The sequence below is a fragment of the Pinus tabuliformis genome, chromosome 2_2 (assembly GCF_031772625.1).
Source record: "Pinus tabuliformis cultivar Carrire ecotype Pingquan chromosome 2_2, CPIR1, whole genome shotgun sequence".
NCBI classification, from domain to species: Eukaryota; Viridiplantae; Streptophyta; class Pinopsida; order Pinales; family Pinaceae; genus Pinus; species Pinus tabuliformis.
This window is the reverse complement of record NC_142300.1, coordinates 3,409,911-3,429,942: the sequence shown is the minus strand read 5'-3', so window position 1 is coordinate 3,429,942 and position 20,032 is coordinate 3,409,911. Positions and strand designations below refer to the sequence as shown.

Below are 20,032 nucleotides of genomic sequence, written 5' to 3'. Positions count from 1 at the left end.
AGAGAGATATGAATTCAGGGTGTGCAGTGGCTACATGAGTTATGTGACCTGTCATGTCGTCCAACGAGCTCGCCTACAAATGAGGGCTCCGCAAATGAAGTATCCAAACGGGGAGAAACGAAACAAATCTATTAACGTGAACATTTGGGATGGAGCTGACCATTGTTAATTTTGGGGAGGGATGGGACCTGGTCATCGGAAGGACCTCGCCAGCGATGAGGGGCGCAAAACCTGAAGGGTGTTTCGTTGACTCGTTAAATTACTCCATTTTAAATATTTATTTTACTATTTTTAAATGTAATGTTATGTGACGACATCTCTCCCATACTAAGTTGTAGAGTGCTTGTCGACACAATTAATTTAGATTTAATATAACTTAAAAAATCTATTTTTATAAAATTTAATTTATTACTAAAATTATGAGATTTTCAAGAAATTTAAATTTAATATTTATAGAACCTTTTACCAATTTAAATTAGAAATTTCTCTCTCTAAAGATGAGGATAAAGAAATGTAACATAAGGCTTCATGTGAAGTTACTTGTAGTTGGGGATTTTCTCTATTGGAAGTTTTCCCTTAAAGAGGGAAGTTAATTTTTTTTTTCTAGTAATAAAGATATAACATTTTGATGCTATTTTGGTTCTTTATTTGCTATTGTATTGGTTTAAATTTAACTCTTTTTAATAATAAATATGAGTTAAATAATACAAAAATGATAATATATTAGATTTAAACTTTTGACAAATAATATATTTGATTATTTCTTAATGAACAACTAAAAAAATGTTATTTTTTCCACATACTTATCACGAGATGGTCATTAAAATTCATGTTTTTCACATTTCTCCTAGCTAATATTACGTCATGTTTGCAATGATAAAGACATGTCTACTTTAAATAATTTAGTTATAAATACATTGAAAAAAAAAAATATTTATTTCACATAATCTAAATAGGAAACAAAAATGCATCAGCAAGTCTATTTGAAAGCCAAACAAATGCCTCTTAATCACCATCACAAATTCAATGTGTTTGATATATTCCTCTCGCACCAATGCGATCATATTTATCAAACGCACCACACAAATAATATTTAAACATATAGTTATAACTTGGTGCATTCGATAATGTGAAATTTCTATATTGGTGCTAAAATGTTATACATGCACACCGGTGCATAAGTGTGACGCACCGCTACAAAAATTTAAATTTGTGAACTAACAATGGTGCATCAAAGGTATTTGTCCATTGATTCCAGTGCATTTGTGTTTTAAAGCACACTGGATCCAGAACATGATTGTGTTTTGGGCACACCTATCATTTTTTTTAATTTAAAGTTATGTTTCCATATTAATAAATACATTTTTCATTTAATAAAAAATAATTGTGAATCTTACCAATTATATTATAAAATGGCAACAAGATGAATACAAAACAATATAATTAGTGAAATAATGACAACAGAAACATACAACGATAGTATGAATGATGAAATAACACAAGTACATATCACTCTCCATTGTCATAACCCTGATTATCTTCCTCTCTTAGCATGATAACACCGTTGTTCTCAAAAATATGTTTTGATCTAACGTTGTGTCTTAATACAAATCATATTTCACCATCCAACACATCTGGGTAAAAGAACACCTAGTTGTAGTGTTTTGGGAAAACATAAAGCTCCCTAGCTTCATGCCACTTATGTCTAGAGTTGATAGATATCAGCCCACTATCACAATATTCCTTTACATTATTTCAATCAAAGGTGTCCCATCACTTGCACCTAAAAATAACACATTCGAAGGAAGAGAAGTCCATTTGAATGATCTCTTATATCTTTCCAACGTAACCTAATGTCCCCTGCATTAGGTTTTGATCGTGGTGGCTAGCACGACTAGATTGGTCAAACTCGACTTCCACTCCATAGTCTTGTGTCATGCATCCCTCATCGGTGTCCTTTGTGTGAAAATTATGTCCATATGCCCACATAGATGGGGAACAAATGCACCTATAAAAAAAGTGAAAAAATCATAATGTCATGTCTAATAACCTGAACATAACTAAAAATATAAAATACATATATATGTTACAGTTAAAAGGTGCAGTATGAAGTTAAAATTGCATAGAAAGAGAATATAAATACCGAGTTGTTACACCCAATCCCTATGTTTAGCACATCCTCTTCAGCTCGCGGGGAACGACCAGATGCACCGTATTTCTCTCTGGCTTGATCAACAACCCAACTATTAGGGCATGTCATTGGCATATTTTATTTTAAATGACCAAGATAAGGCACGCTTCTACCATTCAACCATTTGAATACTTTCCTGTCATTGTCCCATTTTCTCCTCTTCTCTTCGTACAATGAGACCCATGGCTGTGTCGCTTCCATATTGTAAAGAATGAATTTGTTGATGGCTTCAATTTCTGAATTCGTTGATGATCAAATCAAACCAACACACACACACTACAAAATATGCATTAATATGAAGTTCAGTGTGAATAGTTCCTGTGTAGTAATTTGATAAATGATAATCTTGTACTTACTTTTTATCATACATCTCTTTCCATTCATTTCGAGAAGCTCCCATTCTCTTTTGTCTTCATCCCTTTCGTCGTCCCAAATCATTGCACCAGGTGTGTTTTCGATCTGCTTGATGTGCTCACTGGCATAATAGAAAGACTCATAAGATATATACCTCTACCATAGACCCGTCGAGTTTTCCTCTTTGTTGAACAAAACCTTTCAATTTCTTCATGTACCTCTCTAAGAAGAACATCCAACGACAAGAAACAACCACAACTAATTCAACCTCATCTACTAAGCAAATTAGAAGATGAACCTGCAAGTCCATGAAACTCATCGGCAACTCCTTCTCAAACATACCAACAATCTCAACTATCTCTTGACACCACCATGGAATGTTAGCCATGTGAATCTCCTTTGATGTGATCCAATGTACAAATGCAGATAATTTAAATATGACACGTCGTAGGTATTGGGGGAATTCATGGTTCATACAAGGATGCATGAGCAAAGGATAATGACATTGCACAATAAATAGTATATTATACAAAAATTAATTATAAAATGTCCCCCAAAAAAATCATGTTTTTGACATACGTACTCTTGGAAGGTTCAAATGGTCATGCGATTTCAACCCCGAAAAACAGTTTTCCACAGTGAAGCAGTGTCATAGTGAAGACCCATATAAAGAAGGCACCCTCACACTCATTATAACTTCCTTTGCCAAATAAATATCATATTTCTTTAAAATCCATGGCACATCACCTTCTTTGAAAGACCAAGAGGGACCCACCTCTCCTATAGTTTCTTGTCTTGTCCAATGTTTCTTTTTAGTTTTTGAAGAAATAATATCTCTTCTAACAACCAATGTGTCACTTTCTTTCATTGATATGTGCCTCCATAAATAATATGAAACATGTTTAAATATATGCATGGGATCTAGTAAGTGGGAAATCTTAAAATGCTCCCAATATGGGAGCTTATAAAAGACAGATTCCACTTTCATCCCATTGGGAAATTTCTAAAGATAGGTGTCGAAGAATTTTGGATCATTGAACATAGGCTCCCCATTTGAATCGAACATTTATGCAAACTCATTCTCCTTCTCTCTCTCATATGCTCTAAGCCATTCAACTGGTGTCATTATTGTAAGCCTTTGGGTTCTCTCTAGTTTACCATTGAAAGCAGATGTTTCTCTTTTGTAAGGGTGTTCTTCTGGGAGGAATACCCTAGAGCAATCATACACTGGCTTTCGTAGGTGGTCAGACCACCTAGGCTTCAGACAAGTTCCACAACATTTACATCCATGATACCCTTTTGTTACAAGACCTGCAAAATTATTGTATACAGGTCGACAAGTTAGCGCCCATGATGATATGAACAATTGAAATGAATTAAATTAATATGCAAAACAATATCATTACTAAACAAATCAATAAGAATGTAATTTATCAGAGAAAACTCGTAAGCCTGAATAATCACGTATGGTGTAAGCACATATGCCATACAACGTATAACTCATCTATGTTGTGATGGTCTTGATACATTGTACACATGCATCCCTTAACATAATTCCTTCAATTCATATACCAATGGTCGTAAGTAGACATCCATATTTTCACTTGTCTTCTACCAGGGATTATGAGAGTCAACATAAGATGTTCATTCTTCACAACCATGGGGGGATATTTTTATTGATCACGACTACAAGATAAACATAATAGTTGGTGTTGTGGAGGGAATATGGGTTGATGCAATCCATGACTATGCTGAGTCATAAACTTCGTACTTCATCCTTGAATTTTTCAAGCCATGTATTCTTTATATGCTTCATGGCTATTGAATCTATTGGGATTCACATAAATCCTGAATCACTTCTATGTGAGGCATGGAATCCTTGCAGCATAGCTAATTCTTTGCGAAAAAAGAGTCTTTGAATCCTTGGGATTATAGGCATGTGCCTTAATATCTTATGAGGAGGACCATGTGATTTACCCATTTTGTTTAAATGGGTAACTTGAGATTAAATGCCATTTTACGTGAAATTAGAATTTCAGATAGCTTTTAAACCCAACTGGTGCACTTATCAAAACAAAGCGCACCGATGCGTTTAAAAATTTAACAATATCAGGGCGTTCAAATAATACTTGCACTAGTTTACGACATTCTAAAAAAAATATGCTATCATATCGGTGGTCTTCTACAAAAACGTACCAATGTATTTAAAAAAAAAAAAAATAGTATCATTACACTCTTGTTTCTAGATTTTAGAAAATAAAAATGAATTATACCAACTCAAATGAATTATACCAACTCGGTGTTCTTATAAAAATTAGAGCATCGATTCTTTTAAATAGAAATTGCACCGTTGCATTAAAAAAATTAATTGCACCATTTCAGGATTTTGAAAAAAAATTAAAATTTATCATGTCGTGCATTGAAAAAATTTGGCACCCCAGTAATGTTCATGTGCTTTTTTTATAAATGCACCAGTGTATTTGACTATCGAATGCACCGATGTACAAAGAAATTGAAAAATAAAAAATAAAAAATGACCGACAATTGATTTTTCGAAATCTAATTTCGTAAAGTCTTTTAATTAGTAAGTTATTCATCATTTCATTATTTTACCCAAATTTTCAAGTGAATGATTTGCAAGAGAGACATACCAGGAACACTGTGTAGCAGCAAAATACTTTGGAGCAACAGAACTATTCAGAATATCAGAAGCTGAAAGGTATGGTGATTCGCTCAAAAACCTGCATAATAAAAATTTTAAATTTCATTGTTTATTTTATTAACAAAAAAATTTACAATTTTGTTAGGGTTTAATTAAATGATAGATCATTTGCAAGAGAGACATACTCAGATCACCGTGGCACTGAAAAATATTTTGGATTCGCCGAAAGATCAGAAGTTGAAAGGTATGGTGATTCACTCAAAACCCTGCATAGCAAAAATCTTAAAATTTACTATTAAAATATTTTACGATTTCTGTTAGATTTATTCACAATTCAAAAAAAAAAAACAAGAAACAAAAAACAAAACAAAAAAACGTAAAAAACTTACTATAGATTTTACTAGTAAAAATTCTTATGATCTACTTTCCTATTTAAATTTAATTAAAATTTAGACAAAAAACAAAAAATTTCAATATTTACCTCAAGCCCTTGCTTCTTCCTGCAAAATTTCACCTTGGGGTTTAACTTCCTCCACCACTTCACAATTAGGGTTTTTCAATTTAGGCATTTTAGATTTAATGGGTTTGTGTACTTACTATATATAGGGTGTTTGACATGTAAAATAGGGGAATCAATTTTTGAATTAGATTCAAACCTTGTTGACCCTCTCCGTTTTTTTTTAAATAGCTATATGTTCTATGGTGTGCCCTCTGTAATATAATGTGCCAGTGCTCCTTGTGTAATACAATGTAGTGGTATATTATAACACTCTCTATTCTGTCCAGTTTGTTAATTGTTGCTCTCGATGTAATATAACACACTGACACACCTCTTCCAAATAGCATTGTTAAATCATTTCAGTGTGTCTATCCTTACAAATCACATCGTAATAATTTAAAATTAATTTTCCATGATGGTGCTGAACAATTAAATGCATGATGCGTTTAATGTTCTAAATGCACCAATGCATTTATTTAGATAAACACACCGGTTACCAAAGCTTTTTTGGCTGAAAATTATTTGATTTATTTGTAAAATATATTTAACGACTTCTATATTGAATGGCATAGGTTGTATATCGATAATAAATGTGTCAAAAGGTCTCAAGTAAGAAAAATATTGATTGACACAATGATAGCACATCAAAAAAAGCAGGTATGTGTTATGCATAATCACAAAATGAACAAGGTCAATAAGACTATTTCTAATCTAAGTGCAGAATAGTGTAAAATACTCATAGAAAAATTGCAGAATCATGAATAAGGTGAATGAAAAAATACTATTAAATATGAGTTTTTTTTTGTTGAATTTTTATTAAGAATATTAGATAACATGTTTCAAACAATCTATTAATTCATATATGTTAAATGTTCTACTGGGAGCAACAACGAAGGAAAAGATCAATGTTGTTCTAAGAAAAGAAAACTTATAGAACATGTAAATGACGATGAATTGGTCCTTAGCTCATCTGGAGTGGTGCTGGAGGTTAATGAAAAGGGGGAATTTTTTTACAGAACCATGATGGATCTAGTGGAACGAACATATATACGTACTTTCCACTTACCATACAAAAATCAATCCAATGATTCTAAGAACCAAATTATATCTAAACTACATGAAGTGTTTCCAAAGCAATGGACAGTGAGACATGTCAGACTTGCAATAGAAAAACATACAACAACAAAAAGAATCATTCAAAAGGTAATATTCCTAATTGTATAAAATGTTTTTCTAGAACTATATGTATATATTACTACAAACCATTCATTTATTAATATCGCTTTTGTTATATTTAGTTTCATATATCATTATAAAAATAATTTATTATTTTTTTCAAGAAGATTATGAAAACCCCAAATGTTCAACGCGTTGATATGCAAAACATGCCAGTAGGAATGTCCAAACAAATGTATAAGGAGATGGTCAAAGAAATAGACATAATTGCATCACAGGAGGAGCCATCTCAACAATGACGTGCTTCAAATGTATGTAACCATGATTGACTTTGTACATATAAAAAAATAAATTAGAATTAAATATTATTTTTCAAATTATTTTCTTGCAGAAAAGAAAACAAGATGGAACTCATTCAACACATAAAAAAGGACGACAAGGAAAAAAAGGGTTGATTTCAAAGTTTCTGAGTAATTGTTAATATTTCCTTATAACAACTTAAAGTTTCCTTTTCGTATATTTTTAACTCGTTTTACAACAACCATCCTTGAATTTCTTCAAATAGATGCTAACATACAAAGAAAGCCATCGAAAGAATTGATTAACATTTGGTTAAATAAGGGTTGTGAGTATATGTTGACATATCAAAAATTAATTGTGGAATTTGTAATTATCTATGTTGTTTTACTTCTCTGAGTTTGTAATTAATAGAACAAAAAAATCCTTTATATTAAATATATGATTTATAATGGAGTTTAAAACATGCATGAAACAAAGTATGAAACTACACCAAAAGAAGACTTGTTACAGCAAGGCACGAGACTTGGTTTTGATACCATGTGCACAATTTATGAGTCACTTCTTGCTATAGTACATTGCTATTCGATTTACATTAATGTATATTATTTTTTTCAATTTTCATTATTCTCACCAATGTAGATACACTCATTACACTTTATTTTTATGTTTGCAGATTGAATTGCAAGATCAAGAAGACAAAAAAATTGATGCAATCAACAAAACATTCCTCCAAATAACCTAAGTCATGGAAGTAACTCGTGTTGAAAATGTGGCAATAAAATATAGTTTTGACTTTTCCTTGGTCAATCTAGATTAAAATTCAAATTTCTATTTCAATGGAATACTTGGAGGTAGTTAACTGAGGTGACATGGCTCTTGTCACTCAATTAACTTAGTAAATTCGAGTTGGAGACAATTGGGTTTAGTTCTACATGATTGATTGCTAATTTGTAGCAATCTATTTCAGTTAATTTGAGTTATTTTCATTTTAACTAGTCCTAATTGTCAGAAGAACTAGTGGAGGTCAAGTTGTGGATATGTAACTTCAACCACACTTAGTGATCAACCAGTTAACTGATCAATCAACCCAAAATAATTGTTGCACGTAGAGAATTCAAGTTACCTAATTGAGATTGAAGTTCAAGGACAATGTACTATCAGTTGTAAACTATTCCAAGTTGTACAGGTGGTGCATGTAGTTAGAGGATTGGCCTATGGTAATTGCACAATTCCTTGGTGTGAAATTCCTAAATAATAAGGGCAATTTTCTCAAGGGAACAACACAAGGAAATAGGAGCTTGGGAAGGTTTTAAATTAGCTAAGTGTTGGCCCAAGTTCAGGTAGTCAGGCAAAGAGATAGTCTATATAGTTGCAGGGTGTGCTCAAGCTTGAGAAAACATTGTATTTCTTCTCTATTCTCTTATTAATGCAATAAAAATAGTAAGCGGTTTTTAGCAGTTGCTTTCCCCTAGATAAATCTATGTGTATGTGTGATGTTTCCTTTTGCATGTCAATGATTCTTGTTTTAGATGGCAAATTAACTTCCGAAGATCAATAGAGTATATTTAAGACTTGTGATTTAGCAAATTTCATGAGAAATTTTGAATCTACACATTAATTTATACATGGTATCATAGCTGGAATCACTGTAGATCAAAGATCTCGAATTTTTCATTGCAGTAGGTTCAAGGTTGCAGATCAGGTTGCGGGTTTTCTCCAGGACTAAGAAGATGGATTTCAATGGACTAAGGCTTGCGTATGCCCTTGACGAAAGCTCAAATTATGTTGCATGGAAGGAACACATGGAGGAAGTACTTGAGGATAATTGTTTGAAGGAATTCATTGATAATGATATTCTGAAACCAACAACCACTGATGGTAAAAATCTAGCAGATTGGAAGAAGTGTGTTTCCAAGGTGAGGAGGATCATATTGGAGGGAGTACGAGACCATATTGTCTCCAATATCCATAGGAAAGAGACTATGTATGCAATGTGGCAAGCATTGATAGATTTGTTTGAAAATAGTAGTGACCACAGGAAATTGGCGCTCAAGGACAAGCTTCAAAATATCAAGATGCAGAGGAACGAGACCTTTCCACAATTCCTGAGCAGGTTCACATAGTGTTGTGATGAACTTGGTTAACTTGGTGTTACTATAGCAGAGGATGATTTGGTGATCCTATCCCTTTTAGGCCTTCCCAAGAGTTGGCACAACTACCAAGATTTGATGAACGGGAGGGAGAAGCTACCAAATTGGGAACGCTTGTGGTCTGATTTGGTACAGGAGGAGATAAGGTGAATCACCTGAGACGGGACCTCATCCAAGGGTGAGGATGAGGAGAATTATGCCTTGGTTGGAAACTCAAAGAAAGGGAAGGGGAACAAATCCCAATCCAAAGCAGATTCGAGTCAAGGGGGAAAGAAGAAAGACTTGTCCAAAATCAAGTGCTCAAGGATGTGATGTTCATACTAGGTTTGAAAAAGAATCTAGTTTCCATAGTTGTGTTGGAGGATCGTGGCTATGATGTGATATTTAGCGAAGGGAAGGCTTTCCTGAGACATATCCCTAATGAAAAGTGAAGTAGATTGGTGTTCGAGTGAAGAACCTCTACAAATTAGATGTGGAAGACCATGCAACATTGAGCACAAAAGTAGAGAAGGTGCAGAGTCGAGACGTTGACGAATTATGGCATAGAAGACTTGGCCATTTTCATCATGGCGCTTTGAAGATCATGCAACAAATTTCTACAGGCCTCCCAAAGAAGCACTAGAGCAACGAGATACATGCAAAGGGTGTATGTTGGGGAAGTACACAAAATCCACTTTCAATGATTGGGACAACAGGGCGCATGCAGTCCTTGAAATGATTCACTATGATGTATGTCATGACCTTTCTCAACAACCTCTACTGCTAAACAAATGTATTATGTTATATTTGTAGACGATTTGTCACAGAAGTGTTGGATCTACTTCATGCAGAAGAAAGATCATACATTCTGCAAATTTGTTGAATTTAAAGAACTTGTTGAGAAAGAAACAGGCAGGAAAGTGAAGGCTCTCAGGAGTGATAACAGTGGTGAGTATGTGTTGAATGAGTTTAAAAATTATATGCAAATGAAGGCATTCAACGGGATTTGACAACACCTCATAACCCACAACAAAATGGGGTGGCTGAGAGAAAGAACAAAAGTATTGTGGGAGTAGCACAAGTGATGTTGCATGACCAAAGCCTATCTCTACACTTGTGGAATGAAGCATGCAACACAACAGTCTATTTGTAGAACATAAATCCTCACAAGATTCTTGGCATGAGTATGCCAGCTGAATCTTTTTCAGGGAAGAAACTAGATGTGTCACACTTTAGGATCTTTGGATCATCAATTTATTGTCATGTTTCCAAGGAAGCAAGGAAAAATCTAGAGTCGACAGCAAAGTTGGGCATATTTGTGGGGTACACAGACACACCTCACAACTATCGGGTGTACTTTCCATCTCTCAGGAAAACATTGGTCAGGAGGGATGTGAAATTTGATGCGGAGAAGGAAATCAGGTGTTGTCTTGAAAGGGAGCTTTAGTTGCAGCATGATCAAGAGCTTTTGGCTCCAAATGAAGAACCTCAGGAAGTTGTGGAGCAACCATAAGCAAAGGAACATAGCGTGGAGACATCCACTCAAGCAGAGACATCCAAAGAAAGAAGGAAGCGAACCAAGGAAGCTAACATATTATTTCAGGATGTTAGAGAGAATGTGGGAGCATCCACATCACAACACAGGCAGGGGAGGTCACTGGATCGGTACACTAGCTAGATGGCTCTCATGAGGGAGTTGGTAGAGATAGAGCCATCCTCATTTGAGGAAGTTGTAGAGAAATCAGTATGGGTTGATGATATGGTAGATGAATATGATTCCATTGTCAGAAATATTGTTTGGGAAGTGGTCCCAAGACAAACAAAAAAATAAATGGTTGGTTTGAGATGGATTTACAAGGTAAAACATGCAGCAAAGAGGAGAATAGAGAAACACAAGGCCAGATTTTTGGCCAAGGGGTTCTCTCAGGTGGACGGAATTGACTATGAGGAGATCTTTGCTCCAGTGGTAAGGTACACATCCATCAGGTCAATTCTAGAACTCTAAGTGCAGATGGGGTGGAAGATCCACCAGATGGATGTGAAGAAAACATTCCTCAATGGAGTGATTGAGGAGGATTTGTGTATTGAGTAGCCAGAGGGGTTTGATACCTTTGACAGAGAGTCACATGTTGTGCAGACTTAAGTGAGCATTGTATGGACTCAAGCAAACCACCCATGCTTGGTATACGGGGATTGACAACTATCTCACTGGTTTGGGCTTCACCAAAAGTGAAGTGGATACAAACCTTTATCACATTAAGGTAGAAGGTAAATTATTGATTACTGTTTTATATGTCGATGACTTGATCCTTAATAGTGATGAGTAGTTGACCAGATCTTGCAAGGAGGACCATGCAAGAGATTTCGAGATGGAGGACATGGGCCTCATGCATTATTTCCTTGGTTTGCAAGTATGGAAAGGAGATGGATTATTGTTTGTCTCTCAGGGAAATTATGCCAACAAAATACTTTAGAGGTTCTGCATGGATAGGTGAAAACCCATGGAGACTCCTCTAGCATGAAACTAGAGGAAAGAGAATGTTACTTCAGGTGAAATAGTGGAGTCTACCATTTATAGGCAGCTTGTGGGTTCACTTAAGTATTTGGTGAAGACACGATCGAAGATGTGTTATGCAGTTAACCAACATGGTTAAGCAATGGTTAAGCTAACCAAACTGTATTGGAAGGTAGCAAAGCATGTGTTGACATACCTCAGAGGGACTACTCAGTATGGTCTTTGGTATAGACAAATAGAGGGAGTGAATTTGCAAGGCTTCATAGATGCAGATTGGGCGGGGAGTCCATCAGACATGAAGAGCACATCAGGAGGAATTTCCAGTGTTGGGTTAATAAAGGTTTCTTAATACAATAGGAAGCAGAGATCTGTGGCACTCATCTCAGTAGAAGCAGAATACATGGCTACAAGTCAAGCAACATGTGAAGCTATCTGAATGAGAAAGATTCTTGTTGGGTTATTTGGTTAAAATATGGATCCTACAATGATTTACTGTGACAATCAGGGTTGTATCAAACTATTTGAGAAACAAGTATTTCATGATCGATCCAAGCATATCGACATCCGGTATCACCATCTACGATATTGTGTGTAGAGGTAGATTATGTTGTTGCAGTACATTCCGATAGAGGAACAAGATGCAAATATTTTGACAAAGGCCTTGTCAAGAGGAAAATTCGAGTTCCATAGAAGCAGGATTGGGGTATCTGATAATCCCTTTCTTGCTAAGAGGGAGTGTTGAAAATGCAGCAAGAAAATCTAGTTTTGACTTTGCCTTGGTCAAACTAGATTAAAATTCAAATTCTATTTCAGCAGAATACTTGGAGGTAGTTAACTGAGGTGACATGGCTCTTTTCACTTATTTAACTCAGTAAATTCGAGTTGGAGACACTTGAGTTCATTTCTACATGATTGATTGTTAATTTGTAGCAATCTATTTTAGTTAATTTGAGTTATTGTCAGTTTAACTAGTTCTAACTATCAAAAGAACTAGTGGAGGTCAAGTTGTGGATGTGTAACTTCAACCACACTCAGTGATCAACCAGTTAACTGATCAATCAACCCAAAATAATTGTTGCATGTAGAGAATTCGAGTTACCCAGTTGAGATTGAAGTTCAAGGGCAGTGTACTATTAGTTGTAAACTATTCCAAGTTGTACAGGTGGTGCATGCAGTCAGAGGATTAGCCTATGGTAATTATACAATTCCTTGGTGTGAAATTCATAAATAATAGGGGAAATTTCCCAAGGGAACAACGCAAGGAAATAGGAGCTTGGGAAGGCTTGAAATTGGCTAAGTGTTGGGCCAAGTTCATGCAATCAGGCGGAGAGATAGTCTATACAGTTGCAGGGCGTGCTCAAGCTTGAGCAAGCATTGTATTTCTTCTCTATTCTCTTATTAATGCAATACATATAGTAAGGGGTTTTGAGCAGTTGCTTTCCCCTAGATAAATATTTGTGTATATGTGATGTTTCCTTTTGCATGTCAATGATTCTTGTTTTAGATGGTGAATTAACTTCCACAGACCAGTAGAGTAACTTCAAGTCTTGTGATTTAGCAAATTTCATGAGTAGTTTTGAATCGACAAATTAATTTCTATAACTCCATCAATGACAACAATTCTGACAAAGATGATGATGTATTTGGATATCAATGCATCCTGTTGTATTTTTTGAAATAATTGTCTGTGAAAATCAGACATTTTGTTTAATGTAATGGACAGAGTGTCCTAATTGAAAGAAAAGGGGTTACCAATAACAATCCCATTTTGTATGACAAAGAGTATCTTATTGATATCTAATAAAATACATTTTAATTTATTTTATTGTGCTATCCAATGTTGCTGTGAAATGTTACACTGTTGATTAAATATATGGATTATTAAATATTATAATAAAGATAAGCGAAATTTGATAATATAACAAATTAATCCAAACATCATATATAAATGCACAAATCAAATTTTAATTTATATGAATATTTTTACAAGATATATGTCGATTTTTCGATGAATAATAGATTTAAAAAATTACAATAATTGCATTGTCACATATCGATGCTTAAAAAATAAGAAAATCTCATTCAAAAAATGGGTGCGTCTATAACATAAAAACGCACCGGTGCGTTATGTTATATAAAAGCACCGTGACAACATCTTTTTTCATGCTTGGTGTCTTTTCAGAAAATGATAGCACTAGTGCATTTATCTCTTCAAGCACCAACCTTGTTTGAGATTAACGCCCTGTGCATTGTAATTCTTAACGCACCAGTGTTTTCATATAACTAACTCCTTGATCCTACAAAATATTATTTCTAGCCCAGTGCATTATGACAACTAACAACACCGACCTTTTTGTATAGCTAACGCACCAGGGTGTTTTTATAAACGATATGCATCGGTGCTACAAGTTAAAAAAAAATCACGCACAACATTTATTTTTTGCGTGCCCCGGTGTCGTTCCTTACAAGAATGTCCCGGGGCTTTTTTTATTATCTATTAGCACCAATGTGGTATATATTACACACCAGTATTCTTTGCATTCAACGCCTTGGTGTTTTTAGTTATGTATGTCGCTTGATTCTTTTAGATATGTAGTGCACCGATGCTACTTGTTCCATTAAGCACACCGCAAAAAAACATCCGCTAAAATCTCCTGCCGCCCAAATTTTTTCAATGGTGATGAAGTTCTGTTAAAACAAATGTTTTTTTGACAATTTTATAACACTAAAAACCTCCGTTATAACCTCTGCTAGAAGGTATTTTCCTTGTAGTGAATAAAATAAATGAGAATATATTTTAATCACGCTTTAAATATAATATTTGAATCTCCATGTTTATATATATGTACAGACTTCATATATCTCTATATATAAGCCTTAAATAAAATATTTAAATATTTATATTAATTGATACATTTTAATATCAATTTCATGCATATTTATATATAAAGAAGTTTAACGTTAATTATAAATCAAACATTATAATACCTATCTTAAATAAAATAATTTTATATTAATTAATATCTCTCTTTAAAGAGAGAAAAATAATTGAAAGTAATACTTCTTAGAGATGTGTAATTCATTAAATTATTATTCATAGCTTATATTAACCATTTCTATTATTATAAATATTTTTTAAATATCATATTTAAACTATATAAACAGAGGGAGAAAGAGTTGCAATTCCATTGATAATTGCAATGAAAATGTATATTCAATTAAAAAATCAAAATTATGTGTGAAGTAAAATATTTCAATGTGACTACTCTGGACCGAAATTAAAACTAACAAATGTGTGTTGAAATTAATTATTAAATGCCATAAATTAATTAAAACACTTTAATGAACATTTTAATTATTAAATGCCATAAATTAATTAAAACACTTTAATGAACATTTTAAAAAGTATATAAGAAAATAAGACATATAATCAAAACGTGATAATGAAGTTAACCAAATAGGTTATGTATCTTGGCTTGCCCAATGGAGGAATTGTTCCATTATAATGCACAAGCTTTATTACACCAATGTGGAACTTGATTCGGCCATCCAATGTTATAACCAACTCCAGGAATATCGTTGCACTGATCACGCTCTCAAACAATTTGAAGAGCATCCACAAGACCAGTGGATTGAAGCGCTTGTGGAGAGTGTGCATGTTAAGATAACTTTGTTCAAAAACAATCAGCTCCGCCTTGGAAAACTGCAACTTTTTAATATAAACACCTTATGGTTTTCAAAAATGCCCAATGGCACTCATACTATGCATATTACCACTATCATCCCATTATTTTCTGAAGGCTCGAGCTTCAGCTGCACTAGTTATACAGTGGTTATATAAAAATTATAATGGAGAAGCCCTGAATTCAAACCTTGGTGTGCTGTTGGGATTTAAAGGTGTTATAAATATTTGAACCACAAAACCAATTCGATTTGCCATCCCATACATAACATAAATTAGTGGTTTACAAGGATCCTCTCGGAGCAATGACTTATGTATATATTATATAAAATAATTGGAAAAATTATAACTAAAATATTTTTGTAAGTTTGGCAGGACTATATCTTCATCATGTCCAATATATCACCTTAATCGAGGGGGGAATTGAACCAGTGACTTCACATCAAGGAGTGTCTTAACAGAACACCCAATCACCCCAATCACCATCTATCAAAGATCCCATGGACAAAATATTTTTGGTGTGTTTTAAAAATAAAAGAGATGTGTAATTCTTCCCCACCTCACCCCCCACACACATATATTCAACTAGAAAATACTTTTATATTCTATATGAGGAATATACATATTTTGGTCCTCGAGGGACTATTCATTCTCAATAATAAGGCTTGAACCTATTACATCAAAGCTCATGATATCAATTATGGAAATTAAACCTTGGTGGGGAGAATCTCAATCATTCCTCCCAACCATTGAGAGATCCATGTTAGCCTGGGATCTATTAAGTTTTGAGAAAGATCAAATCTCTTGAGGTACAATTTTTTTCTTCAAATGTTATAAATATTTTTCAACACTTAATAAATCAAATCTACATTAATTATAATTTCAAATTTAATAATAATTTTGTTTAGATTTATAACTCCATTGAATAGATATAAATTTTCAACATGTATGTATGTATATATTTTTAATTTTAATTAATAAATTATAGATTATTAATACATATGCTAGATTATAAATAATCTTATATTCAATATAAACACATTAAATTATTTAATATATATATATATATATATATATATATATTATCTTTATACTAGAGTAATACTATATTTTTTTTCAATAAAACCATCACCAACCTGTTTTATTATCTTGTTCCTACCTCGAAAGCAGACGACTCAAGGATATGGGGAGCAACTTGCCAAAGCCCAAACGAACCGTTTCAACTCTAATAACATATTGTGTGACAGTATCGGAGTGGAAAGGCAGCAGGAGAAGCATATCCATGGAGAAAGGATACGCAGCGACTAACGTAACGGAAAATAGAAATAATGACGATCAAGGCAAAGGTATTACAGAGGTCCATCCTCACCCTAAGAAAGGCATCATTTCCTCAGTAATTGATTTGGCCGAGAAAATCGTGGTTCGCTCGCTCTACGGCTCCGCCAAACCTCTGCACTACCTCGCCGGTAATTTCGCACCGGCCGAACAAGAAACTCTGCTGCACACAGACTTGTCCGTCCTTGGAAATCTCCCTGTAAGTCTCTCTCATTTTCTCGCATACAATTCCTTTTTATCATTTATTTAACTTATATGTTTAAAATGTTAATAATCCATTTCAGAAATGCTTGGATGGAGAATTTGTGCGGGTCGGTTCCAATCCCAGATTTGCCCCCGTCGCTGGCTATCATTGGTAACAACATCAATTAATTCGAAATTAAAGATCATTTAATTCTTTCCTTTTTCTTAAATTAAAGATTTAAACTTATCATGACCTGAATCAATGCTGTTTCCTATTCTTGTTTGTTGCAGGTTCGACGGAGACGGGTGCGTAGCATTTCCATTTCCATTTCTCTATTTATGCATATTTAATTTCTTTTAATCTTTAACTGTATTTCATTTTCCTATTTGCATTCCTTCTCCAATCTTGGACAGATATCTGTTAGTTTGTGTGTGTTTTTTTAAATGAAATTGCGATTATTTTTTCGCTAAAGTGCGCGGGTAATTTTCGGGAAGCTGCTTATAAGAATCCAGAAAAGAAGTAAGGAGCCAAAGATCAAAATTCTAGTCCTTTCCAAACACATCTTTCACTGTAATTGTAGGTTCAGCCGACTATATTCCGTTTTTTTGTGTTATTAAATTAGGCATATTTTTAACACTTCTGGTGCTCTCAAGTTAAAGCTTTTATCTGACGTTAAAGGATTGAACTGAGAGGAACAAGTTACAAACTCTAGATTTCATAAGCATAAAAGGAATCAGAGTTGAACTTCCATTTTTAAAGATATGTTATTAGATATATAGGCTTTAATCACATTATTTATTTTAATTATTTATTTAGAAGAGTTTGCAGATTCCAATTGCTATCATTTTGTTGTTATAGGGAATTTGAACTTCTGACTTTTCGCACATAACCATTTTCAATTCAAATACCTATTTTTAATATTATTATTATTATTAAATAATATGTAGTTTTATCAAATTATTGAATTATAAAAATATGAACGGTGTAACAAACTGTAATGAACTTATATTGTACAAGTGGTTTTAAGTTGGGAGATAGTGATTGTCATTGCATTGCATTGCTGTGCTGTAAGACAGTGTTAAAAGACAAATGAAGAAAGTGCGTTAATGTGAAAGGTATTAAAAGGAATGCCATGAGTCAACCTGTTTTCTAATCTAATAATCTTTTAAAATGACAAGGTTAAAGATAAGGGAAAACCTAATTTAGTTTTGATAATGGAACATTTTGTAAGGATTAAAATAAAATATAACATAGTTTTGGCAATGTAAAAATTTATACTGATTAAAAGAAAACATATTTTTTTATAATGGAAAAATTTATAATGATTAAAAGAAAACATAACATAATTTTTATAATGGAAAATTTTATTATTGAAAAATCATTTAATGAAGTTGAAAATGTTTGAATGAAATAAATGTTGTTTTGGAGGGCAAGAAGGAATTTGAGAAAGTTTGATTTATTAGTTTGGTTATTTATAGTGATTAGTTGTTTTGAATAGCTTAATTTTTAATAAAAAAGATATTAGAGAAAGTTTAACTTATTATTAATGGTTGTTTAATTAATTTAAGAATTTGGAAATTTCAATAATTTGGAAGTTTGGTTATTTGAATATTTGAAAATCAAAGGTAATTTTAGAGTTTGGGACAGGGTATTCCAAACTCTTCAAAATTTCGAGAATTCAATAAGTTTATTTTTACAGGGTGATGAGACATGACTTAGTATTTGCAAGATTTTAAATGTGTAAATGAAATAGAGTGTTTTGAAATTATATATATATATATATATATATATATATATATATATATTATTATTAGTGCAACCATATAAATTGAATGGCTAGTAAACATCAATAGGCATCAATCCATGATAAGCACCAACTTCATGATATATCCCATATTAAAATCATAAAAACAACTAAATTATAACTTTATTTCAAATTATTATTATAAAAAAATTAATATATAAGTTAAACATCTATACATAAAAAAAATTAATAAGATTTTTAATTAAGGAGATTCATAACTCTATATAATCGAGATTCTTAATTTGTAAGTAGACTTTGTTACAACACCATGGACCAATACCATGGACTATCAATACCACATGACCAAAAAAACATAATTCATTTCATATGGAATTTGTTCATATTACAAATTTTTTAATTAATCAATTTAATTCAAAAGTGAAAAAAACATAACTATTTTGGAGATAAATCTCGACCTATAATATTATTGGAGGTTAAATCTTTACCATTCACTTAATAATTATTGATAATTAAATTATAATTTGAAAGCAACAAAAAAAATTAGTTCGATATATATAGTTAAAATAAGATAATTATCACTGACCTAACCCCAAGAGCTTTCGGGATTCGACCCTGTGACCTCCCATTGGCGAGGCACTTGATTTGACCGATTGAACTAACTCTGGGGGCTTATTCCACCCGATACTATATATATAATTAATATTTTTCAAACACAAACCTATAATTATTTGAATGTGTTTATTTATGCTTTAAATGTGTTATATTAAATTTCAATACAAACCTTTCCAAATCATCTGAACATAATTTTTTTAAGTGTTAAAGCACTTTTTCGCGGCTTGGATGCTTCCCGAATCCTGTCCTTCAATAAGATTGCCCTTTTGGAAGAGTATCTACCTATGAAGTTTTTCATGAGTATGAAACCTCAACTTTGGTAAACCAAAAGTTTTGCTTCTTTGCTTTTAAATGTCATCTCTTCGTGAAGCGCGGGAAGGAATCCACGCTGTCCAGACAGACATCGTAAGGTGGGCATTCTTTCTACTAAGTTGGTAGTGAATATTGACGAGGATTTGCCGGGAATCAAGTTATCATTTGCCCTTAACACCCATTTGTATGACATTGTAGTGAATTAGTTCATGCAGACGGATTGAGGGTAATGACCCTGAGTTTCTTCATTCTTATATATGATGTGTTCTTCCATTGAATTACGTGTACTGCAAATATCGTGTGTTATTTCTGTGAA

The 20,032-nt window shown here is 33.1% G+C and overlaps 1 protein-coding gene across 1 annotated transcript in view; it reads left to right on the top strand.

The window, feature by feature from the left end:
* The first annotated feature begins 16,744 nt into the window (after positions 1-16,744).
* Positions 16,745-20,032, top strand: part of LOC149191256 (carotenoid 9,10(9',10')-cleavage dioxygenase 1-like) — a 58,796-nt gene continuing 55,508 nt past the window's right edge. The window contains exons 1-3 of the mRNA XM_089406210.1: positions 16,745-17,042; positions 17,128-17,198; positions 17,318-17,332. Coding sequence (XP_089262336.1) covers positions 16,791-17,042; positions 17,128-17,198; positions 17,318-17,332 — 338 coding nt within the window. The 5' untranslated portion in view covers positions 16,745-16,790. The remainder of the gene's footprint in view (positions 17,043-17,127; positions 17,199-17,317; positions 17,333-20,032) is intronic.